This window comes from Mesocricetus auratus, unplaced genomic scaffold (assembly GCF_017639785.1).
Source record: "Mesocricetus auratus isolate SY011 unplaced genomic scaffold, BCM_Maur_2.0 Super-Scaffold_100010, whole genome shotgun sequence".
NCBI classification, from domain to species: Eukaryota; Metazoa; Chordata; class Mammalia; order Rodentia; family Cricetidae; genus Mesocricetus; species Mesocricetus auratus.
In genome coordinates, this window is record NW_024429194.1 from 30,401,710 (window position 1) to 30,424,291 (window position 22,582).

A 22,582-nucleotide genomic window follows, 5' to 3' on the forward strand; every position below is an offset into this window, starting at 1 on the left:
GCTATTGTTGGCCTCGTTAAAAGACTCATTAATCTCAAGTGAGAACCAATTTAACAAGCCGAGAAATCTTTTGAAGTGGCTGGTGGGAGCAGTTTAAGCAGAGGATTAGGAGACAAGCACATTTCGAGTCATCTTTTGGCTCTTAAAGGTTGACCCCAGGCCAGGGGGTGTGAGGCGCAGACCTTCTTCCACACCTCTCTAAGCAGGTAAGTTCCTCTGTGAGACAAGCAGGAGGTAGTCAGAAACACGTCATCAACCCCGCAATGATGTGCAGGACTGCTTTATAAACCATATCCTCACCAGGCTAGCAGGCGAGAGTTAAATGTGGGGTTTAGGGCTGCTCTGTGCTACTGGTATCAGCCAGCTGGGTGTGAGTATTCAGACAGGGAAAGGAACTCTGCAATCTAACCCGAGCTCTCCATTATAAGCTCATTTGTTGAGAGAGCTCAGGGTCCCCAGGGCTCCCTGGAAAGAACATTGTGCTTTTCTGGCTTTCCTTATTGCCAAGCTGTGGCATCTACAAGAAAGAAAACAAAAATGGTGTATACTTGCCAAGTCATTAAGCTTTTTCTAAACTGCCCTTTCAATTGTATTGCGTACAAGCAGCAGACAACCCACAAATTATTTAACACTAAGTTCAGCATTCATTTCAAGAGACTGTTTGATATTGAGGGGGACTTGTGATACAAGATGAAAACCAGCGAAGACAGGCTAGTTTTACAAAAGCATCACCACATCTACGTCATTCCACCCTTTTTATGCTATTTTTCTTTCTTCCAAACAAGGTACCAAGGAAACAGAAGAAGGGGCTCTTGTTGTACACCTGGACTTGTCGCCTATGTTACTCCCTAGTCAGGCACTCCACCTAGGATGTTTTGATCTCCCAGTGTATGAAGAGTTATTGCTTCCCAGCGCTCAGGATTTCTGGTCTACAGCCTCCAGTCAGATTTTGACCAAATTTTACTAATATAGCCTTGGAAGGTTTTACTCAACACCCCACAGGGTTCTTCCAAAGCTCCTCTGTTCCCTGCTCATCATCTCAGGTCTCTTCTAACCTGTTTACTTATAGGAAGGGGTACATCAAATAACATGAAGTCCCAGGTCGATCTGGTTTTTGCAAACAAGATGTACTTACATTTTATGCTTTTTCTGAAATAGACCAATCAGCAAATTCTCCTGCAAGTAGTTTTAAGGAAGAAAGACCACCTGTGCAGGATACTTGAGTACCAAGGCGGGTAGTCATCTTAGATGTGTCTGTGCTAAGTAAATAATAGTAATGACAAAATACTTACAACCCATATCATGACCAATCTTCTGGACAAAAAAGGATCGATATTCCAGTGGGTGAATGGGAGAAACGTGATGTAGAACACTTCCTGACCCAAGGCGGCTGAAAACCGGAACAGGTAATAGTAGAAATAATTCTTCACAACGGGCTTTTCTATGTAAGCCTGTAAGACAAAGGCCAGGAGTTCTTGAGTTCATTCAGCATGTTTGGAAGAACCTTGCCTGAAACTCACCACCAGGGTGCTGCCTCCTCCTAATACAGTGGTCTCATTAACATCAGCCTGTATCATTGCTGAACATCTGTCAGCTCCGGCTTGTAAACAGAAGCATAGGAGACACAGGGTTTTTTGTTTGTTTGTCTTGTTTTTAAGATTAAATATATAGCATCAAAGGCAGACGTACCAGGAGAAGCTCAGAGTCTCTATCTTGTGTGTCTAGAAGGCTAGAAACCTGAAGGAGGTCCAAAGAGGGCCAGATTTAAAAAGTAGAATTTTCATGCTACTGAAAGTTATACACATTGCAAAACTGAAATGCAAACCCCGAATGCCAGGAGGGGCACACAGCATTAGACTGGGAGGCCTCATAAAGACTTATAGGCCTGCAATTTTGTTTCGTTTTATGCCAAGTCAGAGGTCTTAAGCATTTATTCTAGAGACATTCATCCCCTGCCTATAAGGTTCAGCTGCTACACTATGACCTGGGGATATTCTAGAGAGAAGGTGTGACAGGAATTCTTAGTCAGCTGAGGGGCATTGTGGAGGATAATTTGGAGGAAATACATTTTCAAAGGACTAGTGTTTTGGAGAACTTAAAAACAGCCAACAATACTTTTATATTTTAGGCATTAAAAAGGTGGCCTTGAAATTTTCACAAATACAGCTATACTCGATACTGTGGGCTCTCTGCCAGGTTTGCATCTCTCTTCTTTTCCTCTCTGAGAAGTTCTGGTTTTCATCCCAGCATCTCAGCCTCCCCAGTAGCATCCTGGAACCCAGGGGCAATGTTCAAGGCTCTTTGCATCAGGAGGGAATCTGGAGTCATCATAACCAACCACAGTTAGTGTGAGAATTTAGGCTCAAGTCAAGAATGCACCAGGACTGCCCTGAATATGGTTCCTGGTAGCAGTGGCATATCCTGCAGGTTAAAGAGGGAGGAGTCCTCACTGGTAGGGGTGAAACTTACTTCTAAACGAATTTAGAGAGAATGGACCTAGAGCAACTCTAAACAAGACAGACAATGATGCCTGTAAGGAGTTTTCCAGGTTACATCTCGGGTACATACATAACTAAATAACTTGAAAGCCAAGTTTTACCACTCAAGTCCTAGTTACAGGTACCCAAGTAGCATGGTAAGTGCTTATCTTTTTATAAACAGAATCTGAGATTCTGGGCCGGGCATGTGGTTCACTGACTGAAGCATTTGCTGTGCCAATAATCCCAAGTACATGAGTTGAGATCTCTAGAACCCATGTAGAGCCAAGCGCTTTCATAAACATCGGAAATCCCAGCACTCCCGTGGTAAGATGGAAGGCAAGAGACAGGAGAGCTCAAAAGCTCCTGGACCAGGGACCTACAGTACACAGCAGTGGGAGGAGAGGACGGATGCTCCAGGTTGTTGCACATGACCACCATGGCACAGGTGCAGGCTCTTTCACCAAACACAGACGCCATTTTAAAGTAGGAGAATTTGAGTTTCCCTTGAAGGAGATGTTGGTGTAGAGAGCTTTACTGTAGCTTAGGAAAGAACCAGAATTCTATTTCTTGTGTGTGTGTTGGTCTCCCCTGGGAACCACTACAGAGACAAGAACAAGGGTTAGAAATAGAGACAGTGGGTAAAGGGGGATGGGAAGAGGAGCATCAACTCAGAGAAAGGAATCCTCGCCCCAGATCCCTACTTCCCTGTTCCCAGCTTGCCATGTGCAAGGGACCCTTTAGCCCAGGTGTTTGGGCACTGTTTTGAGGTCCTGGTCTAGGAGACAAAGATCAGAATATCATGTTACAGACGAGAGTGACGCAGTACTGAACACGAACATGCAGGTTGACAGAAAACAGCTCTTAACATGTCTGAGTACTTGTCCTTGGAGTGTGACTTCTGTTTGTCCTTGGTGTGTGACTTCTGTACTGTGATTTTTCTTCCCTTCCAGTTTAATACATCTTAGGACTTTTTCTGTTATTAAAACAAATGCCAAATGCATTTTAGTTGCATATCATCTGTCACACAGCCAAATAAGAATCACTGTCTGGTAAACAAGGGCAATAAAATGGAAATTACCCCCACAGGTATTATTCCAGACTGCAAAATGTCATTGATTTTTCTCATTAGTGTGTTTTATGGATAGCTTGTGTTTTCCTGGGGCATTTTAGTGTGTGTGTGTGTGGTGTCTGTGTGTGTGTTTGTGTGTATGTGTGTGGTGTCTGTGTGTGTGTGTGTGTGTGTGTGATCTCAGTTTCCTAATCATATCTTTCCTGTTTGACCATGAATTCTCCAAATCCCACCTCGGTGGTCCAGGGGAGCTGCTGGTGTTTACAGGTAGCCCATCTTCTGCAAGGCTGCAGTAAGTGATTAAGAAGTGAGAAGGGACCAGGGTGGCTGCCCGAGTGAGACAGCCAGAGGCCAGAACAAATGGCTTCTTGACTCAGCTCTATCCAGGGTATCTGAGCAGTCAGTGTTTTGTTTCCTAAACTCGAATCCAGGAGTCCTAAAAGCCAAGAACAGTCACCCAGGTCGGTGTGTCTGAGTTATAAGAAAGGCTGACCCAGACAACAGAGAGGTGAATGTCCAGCAGACCGGGCAGCCTGCCCAGGCTTTCAGGGGAGGAACACCAGAGATGGCTTTTAGTCCAACTGAAGTGTGACCTTGGGGAAATCAGCTTGCCTTTCTGACCCTTGCTGGCCTTAATGGTGAAGGACGTAAGGGACACAGTAGACTGTCTCAGCTTACTTATTTTTAAGCATCTACCCGCAAGCTATGTCCCTCACCATTACTCTGGAGACCAAGTATTGCTGATTTCAAACTGATAATGCTGTGCCTGACCTGAGGGACTGCTGGGTGAGTGCCACCACACCTGGTCTCAGTTGCTTTTTACTGTATGATTAAAATGGTAGGAGGAGGAAAGAGCACATTAAATCAGACGTTGCCCCATACTGATACCTAACGACATAAGCCTGAATATCTGTCCTAATAGGTTGAGCATGAGTAAGGAAGGGCCTGGGGAAGCTGATTCAGGCCGCATTTCTCTTACTCCTCCAAAGCCCTCAGCAACATCCATCAGGGCAAGTTTGGCAATCAGTTTGAAAACCACTGAGCTTAGTGTCTCTTCCTGGTCTAGATCTCACCTTCATGTTATTGACCTTTAGCCCCAAGCACATGGGCTGTAGGTATTTCAACCTAACTTTGAGGTCGCTAAAGTGAACTCTGGAAGAACCTTGAGACAAGACCATGTTACTTGTCGGCTCCTTTCTCACATTAGAGCTATAAATGTCTTCTTCCAAAGGTGAAGTACAAGATGTTGCACTATTACAACAGGGCTAGAGGAAGTCCACAGTGAGATCACAGCTTGCAAGTGTAAGCAGGCCACTTTCACCAGGGGCAGTAGAAGGATCTCAGAGGCTGAGAGACACGAAACCCATCATACACTTGTTTTTAAATGACCTTAAGACCCAAAGGTCTTTTACAGAGCACACCAGCAGCACTCTGTCCTTAGCAATGGTTTATCAAAAGGAGAACATACTGTCATTTAACGTTCTTAATTGGGCTTTACTTTTTATTCTAGAACCAGGTAACAATTTATTCTACAACACAGAATGAATGCTCCATGATCCCGGCAGAATGTTCTAGAGCAGTGGTTCTCAACCGTCCTAATGCTGTGACCCTTTAATACAGCTCCTCCTGTTGTGGTGATTCCCCCAACCATAAAATTATTTCATTGCTACCTCATAACTTCAACTTTGTTGTGAATTGTAATGTGAATATAATATGCAGGATACCTGATATGTGATCCCTGTGAAAGGGTCATTTGATCCCTCAAAGGGTCTCGACCCACAGATTGAGAACCACTGTTCTATAGAAAGAGGACGACTTGAAGAATCCAGAAACCAAAACCAAACATGGATCAGTTACTTTCCTTGCAAGCAGATAGAACAAAGGGAAAACAGCTACTTCTCTCGACTATTTTTGTTGTTGTTGTTTTGCTTTGCTTTTTTGATTATGTGTGTGTGTGTGTGTGTGTGTGTGTATGTGTGTGTGTTCATGAAAAATAATAGGATCTTGGTGGTCACTGCAGTTGACACTGGCCTGGCTGAGAAATTTGAGTGTCCTTTCCTTAATCATGATTAATAGAATGTCAAATAAATGGCTGACCTTGTAAAGGGGAGGGTAGGTCACTGAGCCAGGTGATCAGGGCCTCACTCAGGTCAAAGGAACGTAAGATGCTGTGATTAAAGCCAGACTGGCTCACTGCTTGCTATCTGAATAGTGTCACATCAATCATATGATCTCATTAAGCCTCAGTTTACTCAGTAAATGGGAACAGTAACAGAACAAGCCATAAAAAGATGCTGGAAGGATTAAGGGAGGAAATTTCTCAGTGAAAGCTAGTTGTTACCATGATGATGATGATGATGATGATGATGATGATGATGACGATGATTAGTTGTGGTGATGGTTATAAGAGATGATGACCACAAAAATGGTGATGATGGTGGTGGCTGTAGTGAAAGCAGGGAAACCTTCAGCAAAGTGATTGAAATTCTAATAGACAATCAAATCACCATTTGTTAAAATGCAAATTGACCTGGGGTAGGACTGAGCTCCCAAGGGATGCATGTTGGTGGATATAGGTCACACCTGGAGTAATAAGGAGCAGGTGTGAAGGGTTTCCAAATACAAAACTAAGACTCAGATCCAATCTTCAGCCATAGAGGATGCAACAAGTAGAGATAAGAATGCAGGGTATTGCAACTAAAGCAACAGCTTAAAATGTTGGGCAAAATGAAGCCTCCAGGGGAATCCAGCCATAGGCTAAGTGCAAGAAGGGGCCACAGCCAAGCACCTTTCCCATAGAAGGTCACAAAGTAAGAGCTCACAAAACACACACTTAATTGAAATAGCAGAGGACTAACACATTAGCAGGATAACATAAGCTGACTTGGGGCTCCTGGCTTTGATTTGGAGAAGTTTACATAATTTCTAGATAATAAACCCAAAATTAGAAAAGAGGGGGGTCACAGGTTTGAAGATCAACCCTGCCTTCTCAGACCAGCATAATATAGGAAATAAGCCTCATTTGTTGCCCTACCAAGCCAATTTGTACCACCTCAGTCCAGGCCTAGAAGCCAGCCTCATGTGTGGGAGGAGCAGCTGTCATTAGGGTCTCTATGGCACTGTTTGCTTTCCACTTAACGAAAAATGAAATCTCATTTTTTCAAGGTGAAATAAAACCTAAGAGAAAAGTATAATATTAAGATCAACAACGGAAATTCTAAATTTTGCCTTTTCTAACCCAAGCTGGCTGAGCAGGGTTCTTCTGCCAGACTTAGCATTGTCTGCATTAATGGACAATATGCCTTAACCTAGCTAGGCCTCCAACTCTTTGTCATCAGTGCCAGGAAGTTGTTCCATTGATCCAAGCTCACCCAAGGTCATTCTCAAGGTAGGCAATTCTTCAGGGGCTTAGGATTATAGGAAGAGACTGGTGTCAGCTATGGGTTCCCGATAGATACTCAGTGGACCAAGAAGTCACTGGCAAAATGCCTTCCTGTGGGGAGTGGTGCTGCCAAAGACAGGAGACCAAGGGTTGAAATTCTCCATTGTTGGTTTTGCTGGTTCACGCTGTCTTCAGCCAGATTTTCTATGCAAAGCAGAGGCATGGGAAGGTCAAAGGTGAGAAACAAGATGCCCATGAAGTCCTTGGTCCTCCTGCTTTTCTGAGAGGCTAGGTTCAATGATGTTCTTACATCACACAGAGAGGTACTATAAGGTACCAACGTAGCACAGATATATGCCAGGTACAAGCTACTAGTGCCCAACACAAAATAAAATAAGGAAGATGGCAAGCCGTTTATAAGCCATGCCCTGTCTACAGACCATCTACTTACAGCAACCACTTCAGTGATGGGAGGTGGACAAGAAGCAAAATGGTTTCATTTAGCTGTCAGTCCCAGCATGACATAACAGACAACAGTGTGCTGTAGGAAGACCATCACTTGAGCATCAAAGGGAGGAGGCAGGCACTGACTCTGCTGGAGACTGCAGGCCAGAGGCAGACATTTAGTCAAAGGCCCCCTAAACAGAAAGTGGTCCTGTGTGCTAGGTGATGAGTGTGGGTGACAAGGATGACGTTAAATGCAGACACAACATCTAGTCAATGTTGGTCTGACACTGACACTTGAGGGAACAACAGCAAGTTCTCGGGAGTGTTTGTCATGGTTGTTTCCAGACTGAGGGGTAGGCTATCAAGGAATTCACTCTGTAGCTCAGGTTAGCCGCAAACTCCCTGGCCTCCTCTTGCTGGGATTATATGTATGTATAACCCCACCCTGGTTGTGGGAACATTTTTAAAGAGGTGAAGAGGGTTATGACTTAATCTATAGTGGGATGTCCCATTTTCATAGTTTCCTCTTATATCTTAAATTTAATAAGGATGACGTGGGTCACAGTTTAGTGGTCAACAGCATGGCACACTTAGAATGAGCCTGATCTCAAGCTCAAGGAGCAAAATGGTAAATAAATTAAAAAAAATAAATGTAGGGAAAATACACATTAGCAATGAAAATACACAAAAGCCATGGAGTAGTCACATTGATTTTGCCATGAAGCAGGCGTGTCTCAACACACATCTACCTGCTAGCACACTTCCAACACTTCTAAGTGATGGGTTTTTGTTTGTTTGGTTTTCGTTTTTGTTTTACATTGGGGAATCAAGGCTTTCTAGCCTGTAAGGAAAACAGAATGGAGATTACCAAGAAAGATGGCAAAGAAAAAGAAGGCGGGCAAAGCAGAAGGAAGGAGAGCATGCGAAGGTGTCGTCTCTCATCCACGAATCCCGCTTGGATTACAGGTGGGACAATCTAACTGGCATTTTCCCTGAGCACAGGTGATTAACATTTCAGGACAGTGAGACCCAAAGTCAATAAAAATGGAAGGATGACTTCTTCAAATGAAAGCTGGAAAGGAAACTACACAGCAATCATTTTCTTCTGCTTTGTTGGCCTTTGTCAAGATCCATTGGTCTGGGTCCAAGACTATCAGGGAGGGTGAAGGGGCCTGGGCATAGTGTGGCTTTTAAAAAAACGGTAGTTATATCCTTTGTACAATCCAACTGTGGTTCCCCACTGGCTGATCCTTCAGATATCAGCTCATCTTCTGAATACCTGAACATCCTCTGTCCTTTTTCTCAAGGAACACGGACTATGTTGAGCATCATTAGAATGGTAGGTAAGCCTGGGAATATCTCAACAGGAGGACACAGTGATCTAAGTCACCCATGACTTTGGGCCTGAGTCTGGGAATGGGCCTTGTTATTGAACACAAACTTGCTTCCTTATGACTTTTAAATCTCTGGGGCCTAAAAGCCAGAGATTTGGGCTTGCTTCAGAACAGAATGGAGGAATGGGTAAGGAAAGTGTGACAGCAATGCACAGACTTTTCAGAGGACAGAGACCTGAGCCTCTGCAAGAGCATTCCCTCTACAGACCAGAAAAGCAATGTGGGGTGGCACACATAACAGAAATAACCACTGCCAGTTCTAAAGGGAGAGAGAGCCAGCTGTCCTTCAGACTTCCAAAACGTCTTAGGACTATTTTTCAAAACATTCTGGATCCGCTGAAACCCAAAACACTTGTGCCAAACATTTTTCTATTTAATTGTTAAGCCCTTGTGTGTTGGGGGGATTTTGTTGCAGATGTTTCTGATTTGCTCATATTAACTTATCAAAGTGACATTTGGAAGATGGAGATGATGTTCAAGAAGGAGTCATAGGAACTTAGGTTCATTAGTTCTAACCTGGAAAATACCATCCCCCCCAAAACGCATGCACACCCCCCCCAGAGAGACAGAGACAGAGACAGAGACAGAGGTGGGGTGCAGAATGAAGAACACAGACATGGTAAGGTTGGCTGTCTCCTCCAATGTCCCTACTTGGTCTAATTCCCTCTAAAGAAGTACCTATGACCAAACCCAGGGCTTTGCAATAGTAGGCAATAGTTGTACCATTGAGCACTACCCATCCTTCTTTTCCTTCAATCTTTTCTCCATCCTTTCTTCTTTCCTTGGTTTGGTTTGGCTTCAGTTTTTTGCCATTTCAATAAAGCCCCATCTGGCCTCAAACCCTCCTATCTCAGCCTCCTAGTGAGGATTACAGGTGTGTGCCATGACACCCATCTTCAGTCTTCAAAGACATTTTCTAAAGCTTTAAAAGAAGCCATTGACGTATAAGAAAAGTTATTCAGACACATGTGAGCTTCTCTCCTTAATGATCTTTTGCCTGTGATGGACTTAAAAGCAAACATTTAAATTAATAGTAACAGACCCAAAACCCAATAAACTCAATGCCAAAGTCGAGGTTTTATTAGAGGACTTCCTGCTTCCTTCTTGGCTACAGAACTTCTAGCTGGCTATTTTCTTTATCCAAGACTAACATGGGAGAAGTGTGTGTAACATAGAGAAGGAGGTAGCATAGAGGTAGTTGAGCTGTGGGACACCCCTCACCCACATCTTAAATCTCCCCTCCCCTTCCGACAGCTCTAAAGCAACCCAAGTTGGTAAGCACAGGATTTAGGAAGCATTTTTCCTCTCTGGCCCATCTCACCCTCCCAGGGCTAAGACTTATCACTCATTATCTGGCAGTAGACATCCTGGTGGAGCAGGGATACAGCAGACTGGAAAGACCACGAATGAAATGGGAGAGGACATTTTGTCCGGAGGGTCTGGCCTTACCCACATCCCTCCTAAGTCTTTTCTACATGGAAAACTTGGAGATATCCCCCATCAACTTCCTCCACATTTTCAAACTGTCATTCCCCACTGGAAGGGTGGGTCCAAGGAAGCTTAAAATCACTAGTCACAAAAATAAACTCAGGAAGAGCTTTGAAATTGTGTGTACACACAGAAAAGAACACCAAAGAGACAGCATGCAGTGGGGTGGGGGGTGGGGGACCATGACCTCTCCACCCAGCCTGTTATTGACCCTCTGATTTCTTTGTGCCTTGCGACTTATTTTTTAACTTTTTTTTTTGAGATGAAAGTTTGGGCCTTTCATATCGCATTTTCTTCCCTGGTATCTGATTACAGCAACTTGCTATTTTCTGATTAACACATTTCACTTGAAAAACATCTGAAAATTCAAAAACAAAACCAAAATTACCCATTGTTCTCCTCCTCAGACTTAGCCTCTTTGAAAATTTCTCCTGCTTCCTCCTCATGCAAAGCTGTGTGCAGTGACAGGCATTTTCAACAGTTGTGACTGCATTTGTCTTAGATGTTGTAGTATTACTTAACATACCCCAAACATTTCATTAGGTCTGAGGATATTTTTGTTTTTTTTAAGACAGGGTTTCTTGTATAGCCCCGGCTGTCTGGGAACTCACTCTATTGGCCAGGCCGGCCTCTACCAGTGGCCATGTCAGGGGAGCAGCAGGTAGTAACTGGGGGTGTCAGCCCACCAGGAGGCAAGTCACTGATGGATGAGAGGCCTTAAGTTCAGACAGGCAAGGCCCTGAGACCACAGCCTCCGGAATGTCTTTTGCTCCTGCCGTGTCTTTGCGTGTTCGCTGCTACCATCCGTCTGGTATCCTGCATGGTGTGGATGGGTCTAGGAGATCCCCACTGCCTGTAATGTGGTGTGATTATCTCATGGAAACACCCCATTCTACTGGGCATTATTGTGAATTGTTATGAAGATGATTTCTTCCCAAGATGTACTGTCTAACTGATGATAATAGTAATGTCACTTTAAATAGAGTTTTGATGGTTGAAAATAAATACAAGGAAGTATCACACAGCTAGGGTTTATAAGTTTCACCTAAGTAGCTGTATAGATCGCAGTTCAGATTAATGATTAAGGAAAATAATTGAGTCCCAGGAGCCAGGCTGGCTCAAATTCTTTTAATATTTAATTCTTTTAATATTCACAGGTTTTGTTGTGCATTGTAGCTGAAACGAAGCCTTAAAATAGCTTCAAGTTAGATTAAGATGTTTTGATAATATTTTTGACATGAAAAAGACCCTAGGAAGCAATTTAAAGTTCACAAAGGCACACTTGAAAAATAGAATGTAACCACATTGTGATTTTTATATCACCTGAAAGATTTTGTTGGGGTATATAAGCTGCAGAGGAAAAATAAAGAATCAAAATAGAGAATAGACATTAGAGAATACAGAAGAATAACAAAGAAAAAGGAAACCATCAAGAGCGTGTGAGTGTCTTTACCCTTACTCTCTCAGATAAAAAAAAGTCGTAGTACACTGATTCCATGGATTTCCTCCCAGCCCTGCACTGCTGGAGGCTGGTCCCCCAGGCAGTGGTATCCAACAATCTCAGAGATCTGCCAGCCTCTGCCCCCCCACCCCTCGAGTGCTGGAACGCATTTTACATCCTGGTGTTGACTCCACTTTTGCTGTTGCACTTTCTCTGTCTCCCTTGTACTGGAGGAGCAGAGGCTGGCTGGAACACACAAGAAGTCTCGAGTCACTAGTGGCTACATGGGGATGACTTTTTTCACCTAAGACACTTCCTGCTAGAGGTCCTTGCCCACATCTGCTGGAGCACATGGAAGTACCATAGTTTCCAGTCTTTTTTCTCCACCTCACTCTCTTTCACATCCACACTGATGGTGTCCCCCTGCTTGAATCTTTTCAAGAACTTAAGGTCTCTCATTGGTGTTTTCTGCCTCTTCACTGCTACAATGTTTCACTATGTAGCGTAAGCTAGTCTCGAATTTACCATCCTGCTGTAGCCTCCAGAGCAGTGGTTCTCAACCTATGGGTCTTGACCACTAGAAAACAGATTTCTGGTGGAATCCCCAACCATAAATTTATTTTCATTGCTACTTCATCACTGTAATTTTGCTACTGAGAAGCAGCATCTCAGATCCTAAGACCATTGGAAATGTTTTCCGGTGCCACCCACAGGTAGAGAACCACTGTTCCAGAGCCTGCAGCACTATGTCACCATATAGACCTGTTAGCTTTCTCTAGGGGTACACTTTAAGGTCACTGAAGGTCCACAGCTCAGGCATTCTGTTGAAGAAATGAAGAGTGACTTGGGAATAGGAGCTGGCTAGAACATTGGCATAGGCAGAAGGACCACCCTTATTCCTCTTATAGCAGGTGAGGCCAAGGCCTCTGTGGTTTAGAATCCATGAACCTACTTAACTTGCTGCAAAAACCTTTGGCTGAGTTAAATACAGAACAGAACCTCACAGGGCATGGATGTTGTTACACCTTGAACCCAACGGTTCACAACCAAGTTAACATACTGTGGCGAATCAGACACACCGTAGATGCTTAATCAATGGTAGGTGTGCTCGCATTATTTTTATTAATGATTTCAAAAGGTTATCTGCTCTTGGTGGGGTATACAGCAAAGGAAGCACACAAATTAAATAGAAGAAAGAAAGCAATCAGGTCAGAAGAGAAGGAGAGAAGGAAGTCATCCTGAAAGGGCAACTTGGATTTTGACACAAACTGGAAGGGGGAAGGATTCTCTCTCTCTCTCTCTCTCTCTCTCTCTCTCTCTCTCTCTCTCTCTCTCTCTCTCTCTCTCTCTCTCTCTCTCTGCCTGCATGTGACCTCTGAGTGCTCCTTCCCACTTCCTATCTGAAACAAAAACTGAGAACTCTGGGAGCCTCGTGGTCCATTCAGAAGATGAGTAACACTTGTGTCTGTGTCAGACCTTGGCTTGGCCATGTGGGACTTGATAATAGTTATTTAGGAAGAAACCACAGGAACAAAAACAATTTGATGAAACCCAGAGAAAGTGAGTCTTTCTTCCATGCTTGTCGACTGAATGCCACAGGCTGAGTGCTGACCCACCCTGAATTAACCCGCAGGCTCTGAGTTTCAGTGAAGCCCTGTCACCACCAACATAGCACACTTGGGATTCCTGCTCAGTAAACACAGACTGCGTCCTACACCTACGGAAACAGACCTTGGGGTTGGCCAAATGTGCCAAATGTGGTTCTCATTTCTCTCCACAGGAAGACACTTTCCAGAAAGTCCTGACTGACCTCAACTGATGACCCTGATGGTCAGAGTACTATGACTTGGCCGTAAGGAAGCAAATTAGACCTTGATGGCCTATCTATGGTGTCTCTGTACATGAAGGGAAGACAAAAATTCAGGATGGCCATGGGTTCAAAGACTCGGAAGGGAAAATAAAAAGAACATTTGAACTTTCAAAGTCAGAATGGCTGATGGAATCAGGGGTGGTAGTACAAGATTTTAGTCCTAGCATCCAGGAGGCAGAGGTAGGTGGATCTGGGGGAGTTTGACACCAGCCTGGCCTACATAGCAAGTTCCAGGTCAGTCAGGGTTACATACTGAGGACCCTGTCTCAAAAACAAAACAAAACATAGGGAATGGCCAATGGAGGTCCAAGTACACAGAGCCCCACCCACATCCTGCCCTTTCTACAGCAGAGAGAACATGCTATATTAAGCCAGTTACACGTCTGCTAAATGACTGTCAGTCACGGGGGTTCTCTAGTTAAAACGATGAGTTCAGCAGCATCTAAGTCCTTGTCCTTTGAAGTGTGGCTTCTAGACAGCAGCATAGATGTCACATACAAATTCACAGTCATAGTTCTGTTTGGACCTACAGAGTTCCTGGGAATTGTAGGGAGGGTCTCTGGTGCTTTTCTCACACTAAAAGACCAGTGTGTGAGCAGAACTCTACTGTCTCCACTGAGAATCCAATACACTCCAGAACACACCAAATACTGGTACGGCCGTGAACACAAACATGCCTACAGGTGCTGTTTTGTTCGTTTCATTTTATTGACATTCTGGGGCTCCAGAGCTCGCTCCACTCATACAAGAAAAGTTCTGCACAGGATATACCCCCAGTCTTCAGGCTGTGTTTCGTAACTGTCAGCTGGACATGGCATGGCTTTTGCTGTGATTACTTGTCAGAAGTGACCCTCTGGCTGGAGAGACAGCTCAGTGCTTGCATTTATGTTCAAATTTGCTTCTCAGAATCCAAGTTTGAAAAGCCTGCCTCTGCCTCCCAAGTGCTGGGATTAAAGGTGTGTGCCACCATCAGAAGTGGATCTTAAAGAGCAACTCTGTCCAGTGTTGTCCCTCCCCAGGTTTATATGGAATGGCAGGAAGCCAAGTTTGTTTCCAGAGGAAGTGATGAAAGACAGCCCAGTCAGTGCTCCTTAGAGAACACCACAAAGCCAGCTCTGGCCATCTCCAGCATCTACATGGATTCTGTCTGTGGTTTAGAAGCTCCACTTTGACCCTACTTTCAGAGCAAGTCCTTCTGTGGGATTCCTCACAGAGCAAGGCCAGTCTTCTAGATCCTTCTCTGTGACCTTAGCATTCCTTGCTCAAATGCTCAAACCCATACGCCATACCTGCTCATGTCACACAGTTCAAGTCAGGTCTAAGATGAACAACAGTTCTGCCTCAGTGGGTGCTGCTCTAGACCTGAGACCTAAGCTGCCTGAAGAATGTACTGGAGAGTTCCATGTCCTATCCTAAATGTGATCCTGGCCTCTCTAGCCAACAACATTCCCACAGGGAATTCTAGAGTTCACGGACTATGAATTCTAACCCAGCTTCCCAGTTTGAATAGGTTAAGGTAGGAAGCCAAGAATAACACAGCCATCAGTTAGTTGCTCAGTAAAAACTGTTTTTGAGCCATGGAGTCTACTTGTGGTGTACTTGTCTGCCATCCTGTATGCCTCATGTTTGGAAAACATGGTAGTTAAAAAAGAAACAGGAAATAGAGAACAATAGAAAATCCACTGAAGAGTTTACAGCATTAATAAAATATAAGGCTCCGCCTAGGCTACTTTTATGCTTTTGAAGGATGGGAAGAGAAAAATTCTCTGACCAAAAAAATGCAGGTCCCTGGAGACTGATTTTTAATCACTGCAGCTCAAGAAGAATTGAGGGGAGGGAGAAGGGTTTAACTGCCAGAGTTGAAAGACCCTTTCACGGTTCTTTGATTCTTCTCAACTAATAATTTGGTGACAGGACCCAGAAGGGACAATTTTGTTCTTGTCGTCACATGCAACCCACAACTTAAGCAGGAAAAATAACCTCTCCTGCTGTGTGTCTTCAGAATAGCTTTTGCGCCTATGAGCAGCGAAGCCATGGTCATGTTCACATCATCTCTCGCCTCGTGAGCAGAGACGCCGCTCGTGCTGGGTACTAAGAGGGCTGACTCTCTTACTTGTGGATCCCGAGGACATGCCATCCCAGCCACTCAAGACTTTTTTGCCATCTGGATTCCTTGTGAGAATATGCCACGTTTTCTTTGTAGGATTAAACTTAAATGCAGTAATTTGTACTATGCTCGCCTCAGAATTCCAATTGTATTTGCAGATGGCATGCTGAAGGTGCTAGGGCGAATGAGCACAGGTAAGGAGGGATTTTGCAAGTCACTGAAAGCTGTGCTGTCCAATATGGTAGCCACACGTGACTATTTAAGTTTAATTCTGTGAGAAAGAGTCCAGTTCCCCTCTCATGCTGGTCACATGTGACTAGAGCTCAACAGCCACGTGTGGACATTGGCTACCAGTTTGGACAGAGGGGTACAGAACACAGACAGGGTGTGCTGTGTGTGAGAATGTTGACAATTTCTTTGTGGTTCCACCAAAGCCACCTTCACTCACTGAGTTATCAGTATTGTGATTTCTCAGGGCGACACATTTGTTTTGTCAATAGAAACCATTCATTATATTTTGTTGTTGTTTTTGTTTTTGTTTTGTGTTTTTTGGTTTTTCAAAGAAGCTTATTATATTACTTATGGTACATGTGTTTGTATTTGTGTGTGGATGTGTGTGGTGTGTTTTCATGCATATACGAGTGCACATGCATACACTCGTGATATGGCATGTGTGAAGAGGTCAGAGGACTAACTGATTCTCTCCTTCTACCCTGTGGGTCCTAGGGACTCACTGAGCCATCTTTTTCTTTTTTTTTAAAGAATTTATTTGTCCTTTGACAATTTCATTCACATATATAATGGATTCTGATTACTCAGCGCCCACCCTGTCTCATCTCCCTCCTACTCTAGTCAACCCTCTCCCCTCCCTGCAGGTTCCTTTCACACACCATGTCGTTTTGTTTTGTTTTTGTGATCCAGTGAGCTTACCCAGGGTTGTCTGAGTGACCATGGGTTTGGAGCCATACAGCAGAGTCTGGTGGAATCCCCGGTGAGCACACATTTGAAGATAACAACAGCCCTCCAAATCCATCAGTAGCCACTAGTTCAGCAGGGAGGAGCAGGGCCTCACAAGTCTCTCCTTCATCTGTGACTGGCTGAAAGCTTTGGAGTATGCACACACATGGATCCCCTTCCTGGGATATTAATTACTAGTGGGGAGAGTTCCAAACTGGTCTGTTTGTACGATGTACACTGGTTAGTCAATTGCCTGGGCAAGGCAGTGAATCTATCTGGGCCTTGACTACAAAAGGAAACTAATGTATCTATCTCACAGAGTAAGTCTCTTCCAGAGTTGTGAGAATTAAGTGTGTCACTGCGTGTGAACGATGTGGGTGGTGTCTGCCATTCACAATCTGCTGAGGAGATGCAAGAGGAAGGTGGAGCACAATTATGTCCTCATTAAACAGCAGCTGTGCGAAGGGGCTTCCACAAAGGCCCAGCTCATGTGGAGTGAACACGGAAGCAGGCTTTCAAACATGCCGCCCTTATTTCTCACTCTCCATCCTTTGTTTCCTTTTACCTGAGACAGCAAAGCAAAGGCGCTAAGAGCATGGGCAAGCAAGCATGAGATTCTGAACCTCGGATGTGAGCAGGGTCACTGGGTTTGGAGGTTACAGAATGGCTAGAGCCTAGCACACTGCTCTATGGATGTGGCCCTACAGTGTCAAGCCAGCTGCATGGACAGGAACACAAAAGATTTGGGCCCCTGTGTGCATCAAGATGATTCTTAGCACCCTTGTTTCTGGGAGACGAGGCAGCTAGAGAGTGTCCTGTGTGGTCACAGAGTTTTCTATGGGATCAATGTGACCTTCAAAGTGTTCTTTATTGATATGAATGGTGATCTGCACCTTTTTGAGGTTCAGTACAGACCTTAAGCACTAAGTGGATACCATTTTATAAGTACTCTGAAATTTTTCCTTCTGTGGGGGTTCTTTTTTAAAAAATCACCCCAATTCCAGCTCACCCCCAACTCATCTCTTTAGCATGGCTTTTATTTGTTTAATTAATTGTTTAGTTAATTAGTTAGTTTAATTAATTAATTAATTATCTTAAAGTGAAGAAACAGGGAGTAGAGATGCAGCTCCAATTAAGAGAATAAGAATACACTGTGCATTCGTGCAAAATACACTTTCCAAGTTGTGAAAGAAATATGCACAGGGAGTTGATAGCAGTCAACCAATATGAAGCAACCTTAAATGTTCGAGGGAAAAAAAGGGAGAGAGAGAGAAAGGGAGAGAGGGAGAGTAGGGGAAAGAAACACTTCCACTGGTGTCTGAGTTCTAGGACGAGTAGAAAAACTAGAAACCACAGTGGCTCTTCTTGTGTCTCTCTCACTGCAAAAACTCAAGGGCTTGCCCCACCCCCCATCTCCCTTCATACAACTTTCTCCTTAAGAGAATGCATGACTAGTAAGCAATTGGACTTCTGTTACAGGTCCCAGCTAGGAACTCTTTCTACCTTTGTGGTCAGAAAAGCCTGTCTACCTGTCTGTAGGTAGCAACTGGCTTATTCTCATCTATGCCCAGTTCACTTTACAGAGGCAGTATTTTTAGGTATTATAGGTAATTTAGTAACTTATAACTAAGTAAGGATGGAAAGGAAAGTCAAAGGGGGGTCTCTTGTGTCTGTGGGGAAGTTCCTCATTTAAAAGAGGAATTCTGCAGCCCACACACATGCTTCAATTTGACCCAAAGCTCATCCTCTCCTTGCCAATCGTGCCAATACCATCTCACAGAGCAGAGGTCACAAGTGGATGCTAGGCACCCAGATTTGCAATGTACATGTATATGCACACCTGGCCTCTGAATCATTGGTTGCTGAAATCTGAAAGCTCCCCAACCTTGAGTCGCTCTTGAGAGCTGCATTTTGGCAACAGCACGCATTCCCGCAGGAGCTGTGACAAGAACTGACTGGCACAAATATGGGCTATGTTTTAAATTTTATTTAGTTGGGGTTGTTTCTCTCTCTGCGTGTGTATGCATTTTATATGTGTGTACAAATGTGCAGGTACATGTGTGTGAAGGTATGTACACATGTGTGTGCAGGTTTGCATATATATTCATGCATGTGTATGTATTGATTTATAAGAATAGAGGAGGGTAGCATATGTGTGTAGAGGCCAGAGAATAACCTCAGGCACTTTCCACTTTTATTTTTAAACAGGATCTCTCACTGGCCTGGAACTTGTGGAGTAAGTTAGGCTGGGGCCAGTGAACCCCAACCCACCTTTCCAGCATTGGGATTCCAAGCACATGGCTGAAATTGTTTTATGTGGTTTCTGGGGATTGAACCGAGGTCCTCATGCTTGTAAGGCAAGCACTTTGCTAGCTGAGCTATCTCCCTGGCCCTTTTTAGTTATTTTGAGACAGACTTTCTATGTAGTACAGTTGACTTTGAAGTATTATCTCCCTGCCCCGCTCTCCTGTGTGCTGGGACACAGACCTGTGTCACCACTCTTGGTGCAAGACTATGCTTTCAGAAGGAAAGACGTATGGGGCGAAGGGTGTAGCTCAGTGCACATGGGGCCCTAGCTTTCACCCTCAGCAGTGAAACACAAAAGTACAGAAGGGTGTAGCTCAGTGCACATGGGGCCCTAGCTTTCAACCTCAGCAGCGAAACACAAAAAGTACAACACGCAATCCACATGAATCAAAGTCATAAACTTGACTCTTTTTGTAGGTAGACTTTGCAATCCTAGGCGTCAGCTCATTTAATTTGTGTTTGTCTACCTTGATGGAAAATATGAAAACCTGTGATCAGAGTGCCTGAAGTGGACGGTGCTGTGACAAGTTCAGTGTGATCATTTCCCCCTTTTCTGCACACCAACCTCCCTGTCTATGGTCTGTTATGGATGGTTCGCTTAGACCATCTGGGTTGAAAGGGAGAGAGACAAGACAGACCCCAGTTGGGAGACAGCCTCTGTAGTCATGTCACAAACAAGAACACGTTTTCACAAGCTCCACCAACAGGAATTCTCCAGCCTCCCTCTGTAATTCAGTCCTAATGTTGAGCAACCTTCAGCATCAAGAAACTCTGCCATAAATAACCCCAATCCTTCACGCAGCTTAAACCCATTTCCTCCTGCTCTTGGCTCACTGGAGATGGGGAACAGCTGGTCACCAAGCTCTTTGTCACTGGCTGATTGGCTCCTGGCTCTGGACCACTGTCATAATGAGGAGTCTGACTGGTTCCATATTCTGCTGTCTGCACAAGCATGTAAACCAGGGAGATAAAACATGCTGCATGCTGAGCTTCAGAGACACGCCATCAGGGGAGCCTCAGCCCTCGTCATGTCACCAGGCTGTTCACAGTCTATAAAATTTCGAGTGTGAGACTCCCGCACAGAAAACATCATGTTTCTCTGAGGCTTGTTCCACGCTGAGAACATAACACCAGATAATGGAGGGTCTCCTGATGGTAGCAATGTACACAGCATGGAGTGGGCATTTATTAAGTGCTTTCTGTATGCCCATCATCTGCATTATCTCCCACAGTCTTCATAACGCCATACTATGAATGAGGACTAATCCTACTTTGTGGGAGAGGGAAGTTTACTCCAAGAGGCTAGCCTGTCTGTGTTTATATGCTACCAAGTGAGACAGCAAGCATTACAACCCAGACCAGAGACCTGTGGTCTCCTTACCATTCCTCATCCAGCACAAGAACCAGGTGTTGGTAAATGTCACAGGGCTTGCAGCATGATAGAAATGGAGTCATTTGTTTCATCAACCTGAGTTGGTCAGGAGAAACCAAGAAGTTATAGGGGGCGTGAAATGTGGTGCTCCTCACACAGAACAAAAATAAAATTCAAAAGGACTGTGCTGGATTCTTTCCATATAAAATCCATCAGGAGACCCCAGTCTTGCTTAGAAGGAGATGCTAAATGATTCCCAATTTTTCAGCTCTGTGAGGAATTCCTGAGCATATGTTTCACAGGCATAAATCAAAAGTTAGGTGTGGCCAGACACCAACTGGTCATTTTGGATGCTGTTCTGCCTCAGTGTCCTGGCAGTGAGAGTTGTTATTCATGGTGTTAGAGGTATATTCTCTCCCGTTTGCTTGCTTTTGTCCAGTTATAACTGAGTTTCCTTGCTACACATATTTCTACCTGTCACTGGACTAGAATGAGTCCCTTAACAACAGGAGACTATTCTGAGAAACATATTGTTAGTCAAGTTTGTCACCCCATAAGTGACATAGAGTGTACTGGAAGGTTCAGGTCAACCACTTGACATTATCTCCAGAAGTCATCAAGACACTCAGTAAACAGGGAGTTGGAGAGATGACACAGTGGTTACCAGAACTTGCTGTATGAGCGTGAAGACCTCAGTGCCCACATAAACTTAGCATGGCTGCATATGCCTATAACCAAAACACAGTGCAGGGCAGAGATAGAAGGATGCTTGGGCTGGCCGGCCCCTAGTCCAGCTACAAGTTCAGTGAGAGGCTCTGTCTGAAAGTGATAAGATGGTGAGTAATAGAATGGAATGCTGGGTGTCTTCCTGTGACTTCAGCATGTGCTTATGCACAGGCCTCTACTTATATACACACATACACTCTATCCTCGCACATTTGGTAAGCCTGAGGCACACACAGATGAGTTAATGTAACATCACGTACTGTACTTCAGCCAACTTGTGTTGTGTGTGTGTGTGTGTGTGTGTGTGTTGTGTGTGTGTGTGTGTGTGTGTGTGTGTGTGTGACAGGTTCTTGAGATGCAGCCCTGGCTAACCTGGAACTCACTACTTAGACCAGGCTGGCCTTGAACTCACAGAGATCTACCTCTGGAGTGCTGGGATTAAAGGCACGGGCCACCACATCTGGCAAAGATTTTCTTTCATTTTTAATTATGTGTGTATCTGACATGGGGAGGTGTACTTGAACACAGGTAGCTACAGAGGCCTGAAGAGGGTGTCAGATTCCTTGGACCTGGAGTTACAGGCAGTTGTGAACCACCTGGCACAGGTGCTGGCAACTGAACCCAGATCTTCTGCAATAGTAAATGCTCTTAACTACTGAGCCATCTCTCCAGCTTCCATAGTCAACATTGTAATAAAGAGACAAGTAAACATTAAAAATAATGATTAAAACAATAAAGTGTAATAAGGCATGATGGTCCAGTCCCATAATCCTAGCACTGAGGATACTGAGCTAGAGGATGGCCAACCTGAAGTACATAAGCAAGAGTTCTATCGCAAGACAGATCGTAGTAAACGCATAACCATTACAATGTCAGTTATTACCCTTGTCAAGCATTATGTCCTCCCTACAGTGGTCACATTGTACTCTTATGTGAGCAGTGAGCTCATTCACAAGCACTATTGCAAATACCAGGGATGCGTGACAATGGCCGCTAAGACAGCTACAAGATCTCTAGGTGGCGGGGATTTCTCAGCACCATCGTAAGTTTATGAAACCACTATTATCTATGTCATCTTCTGCAGACGATCAAAACAAATTCACTAGTCTATAAGCACAACAGCAAAGGGAGGTTGCCTGCCATATTTACTGCTGTATGCTGTATGCCCAGCTCAGCATCTGATATGTGGTGAGCACTCAATGAGCATCTGTTCTCATTGGGGGGCATTAGACTGAAGCACCTGTGTGGAGCACAGTAAAGAATCGTGTTGCCCACTTCTCGTGGCGTTTTCGCCCCCCAGCCACCTGTTACTTAACTTTGCCTCGTGGGTCTTATTTGCCAAACTGAGTTCCTGTAGAGTTAGGCCACAGCTACTTCGATCCCCTTTCTTGAACATTGAGGCTCCAGCTTGTACAGTCACACCTCATGAGTGTCCCAGCGGCTCAGCGTAGCACAAAGACACTATTAAATGCTTACTGGATACAACCCACCTCCTTTTGACTTGCTAGCAGGACTCAAACTGAAACCATAACTCAGGAGATG

The 22,582-nt window shown here is 44.4% G+C and overlaps 1 protein-coding gene across 2 annotated transcripts in view; it reads right to left on the bottom strand.

The window, feature by feature from the left end:
* The window catches only part of Sgpp2 (sphingosine-1-phosphate phosphatase 2), a 106,935-nt gene that overhangs the window by 58,303 nt on the left and 26,050 nt on the right, over positions 1-22,582 (bottom strand). Inside the window, exon 2 of one of the 2 annotated variants that reach the window (XM_040753243.1) lies at positions 1,293-1,451. The exons of the other annotated variant lie outside the window; for it this stretch is intronic. Coding sequence (XP_040609177.1) covers positions 1,293-1,451 — 159 coding nt within the window. The remainder of the gene's footprint in view (positions 1-1,292; positions 1,452-22,582) is intronic. 2 annotated transcript variants of the gene reach the window in all.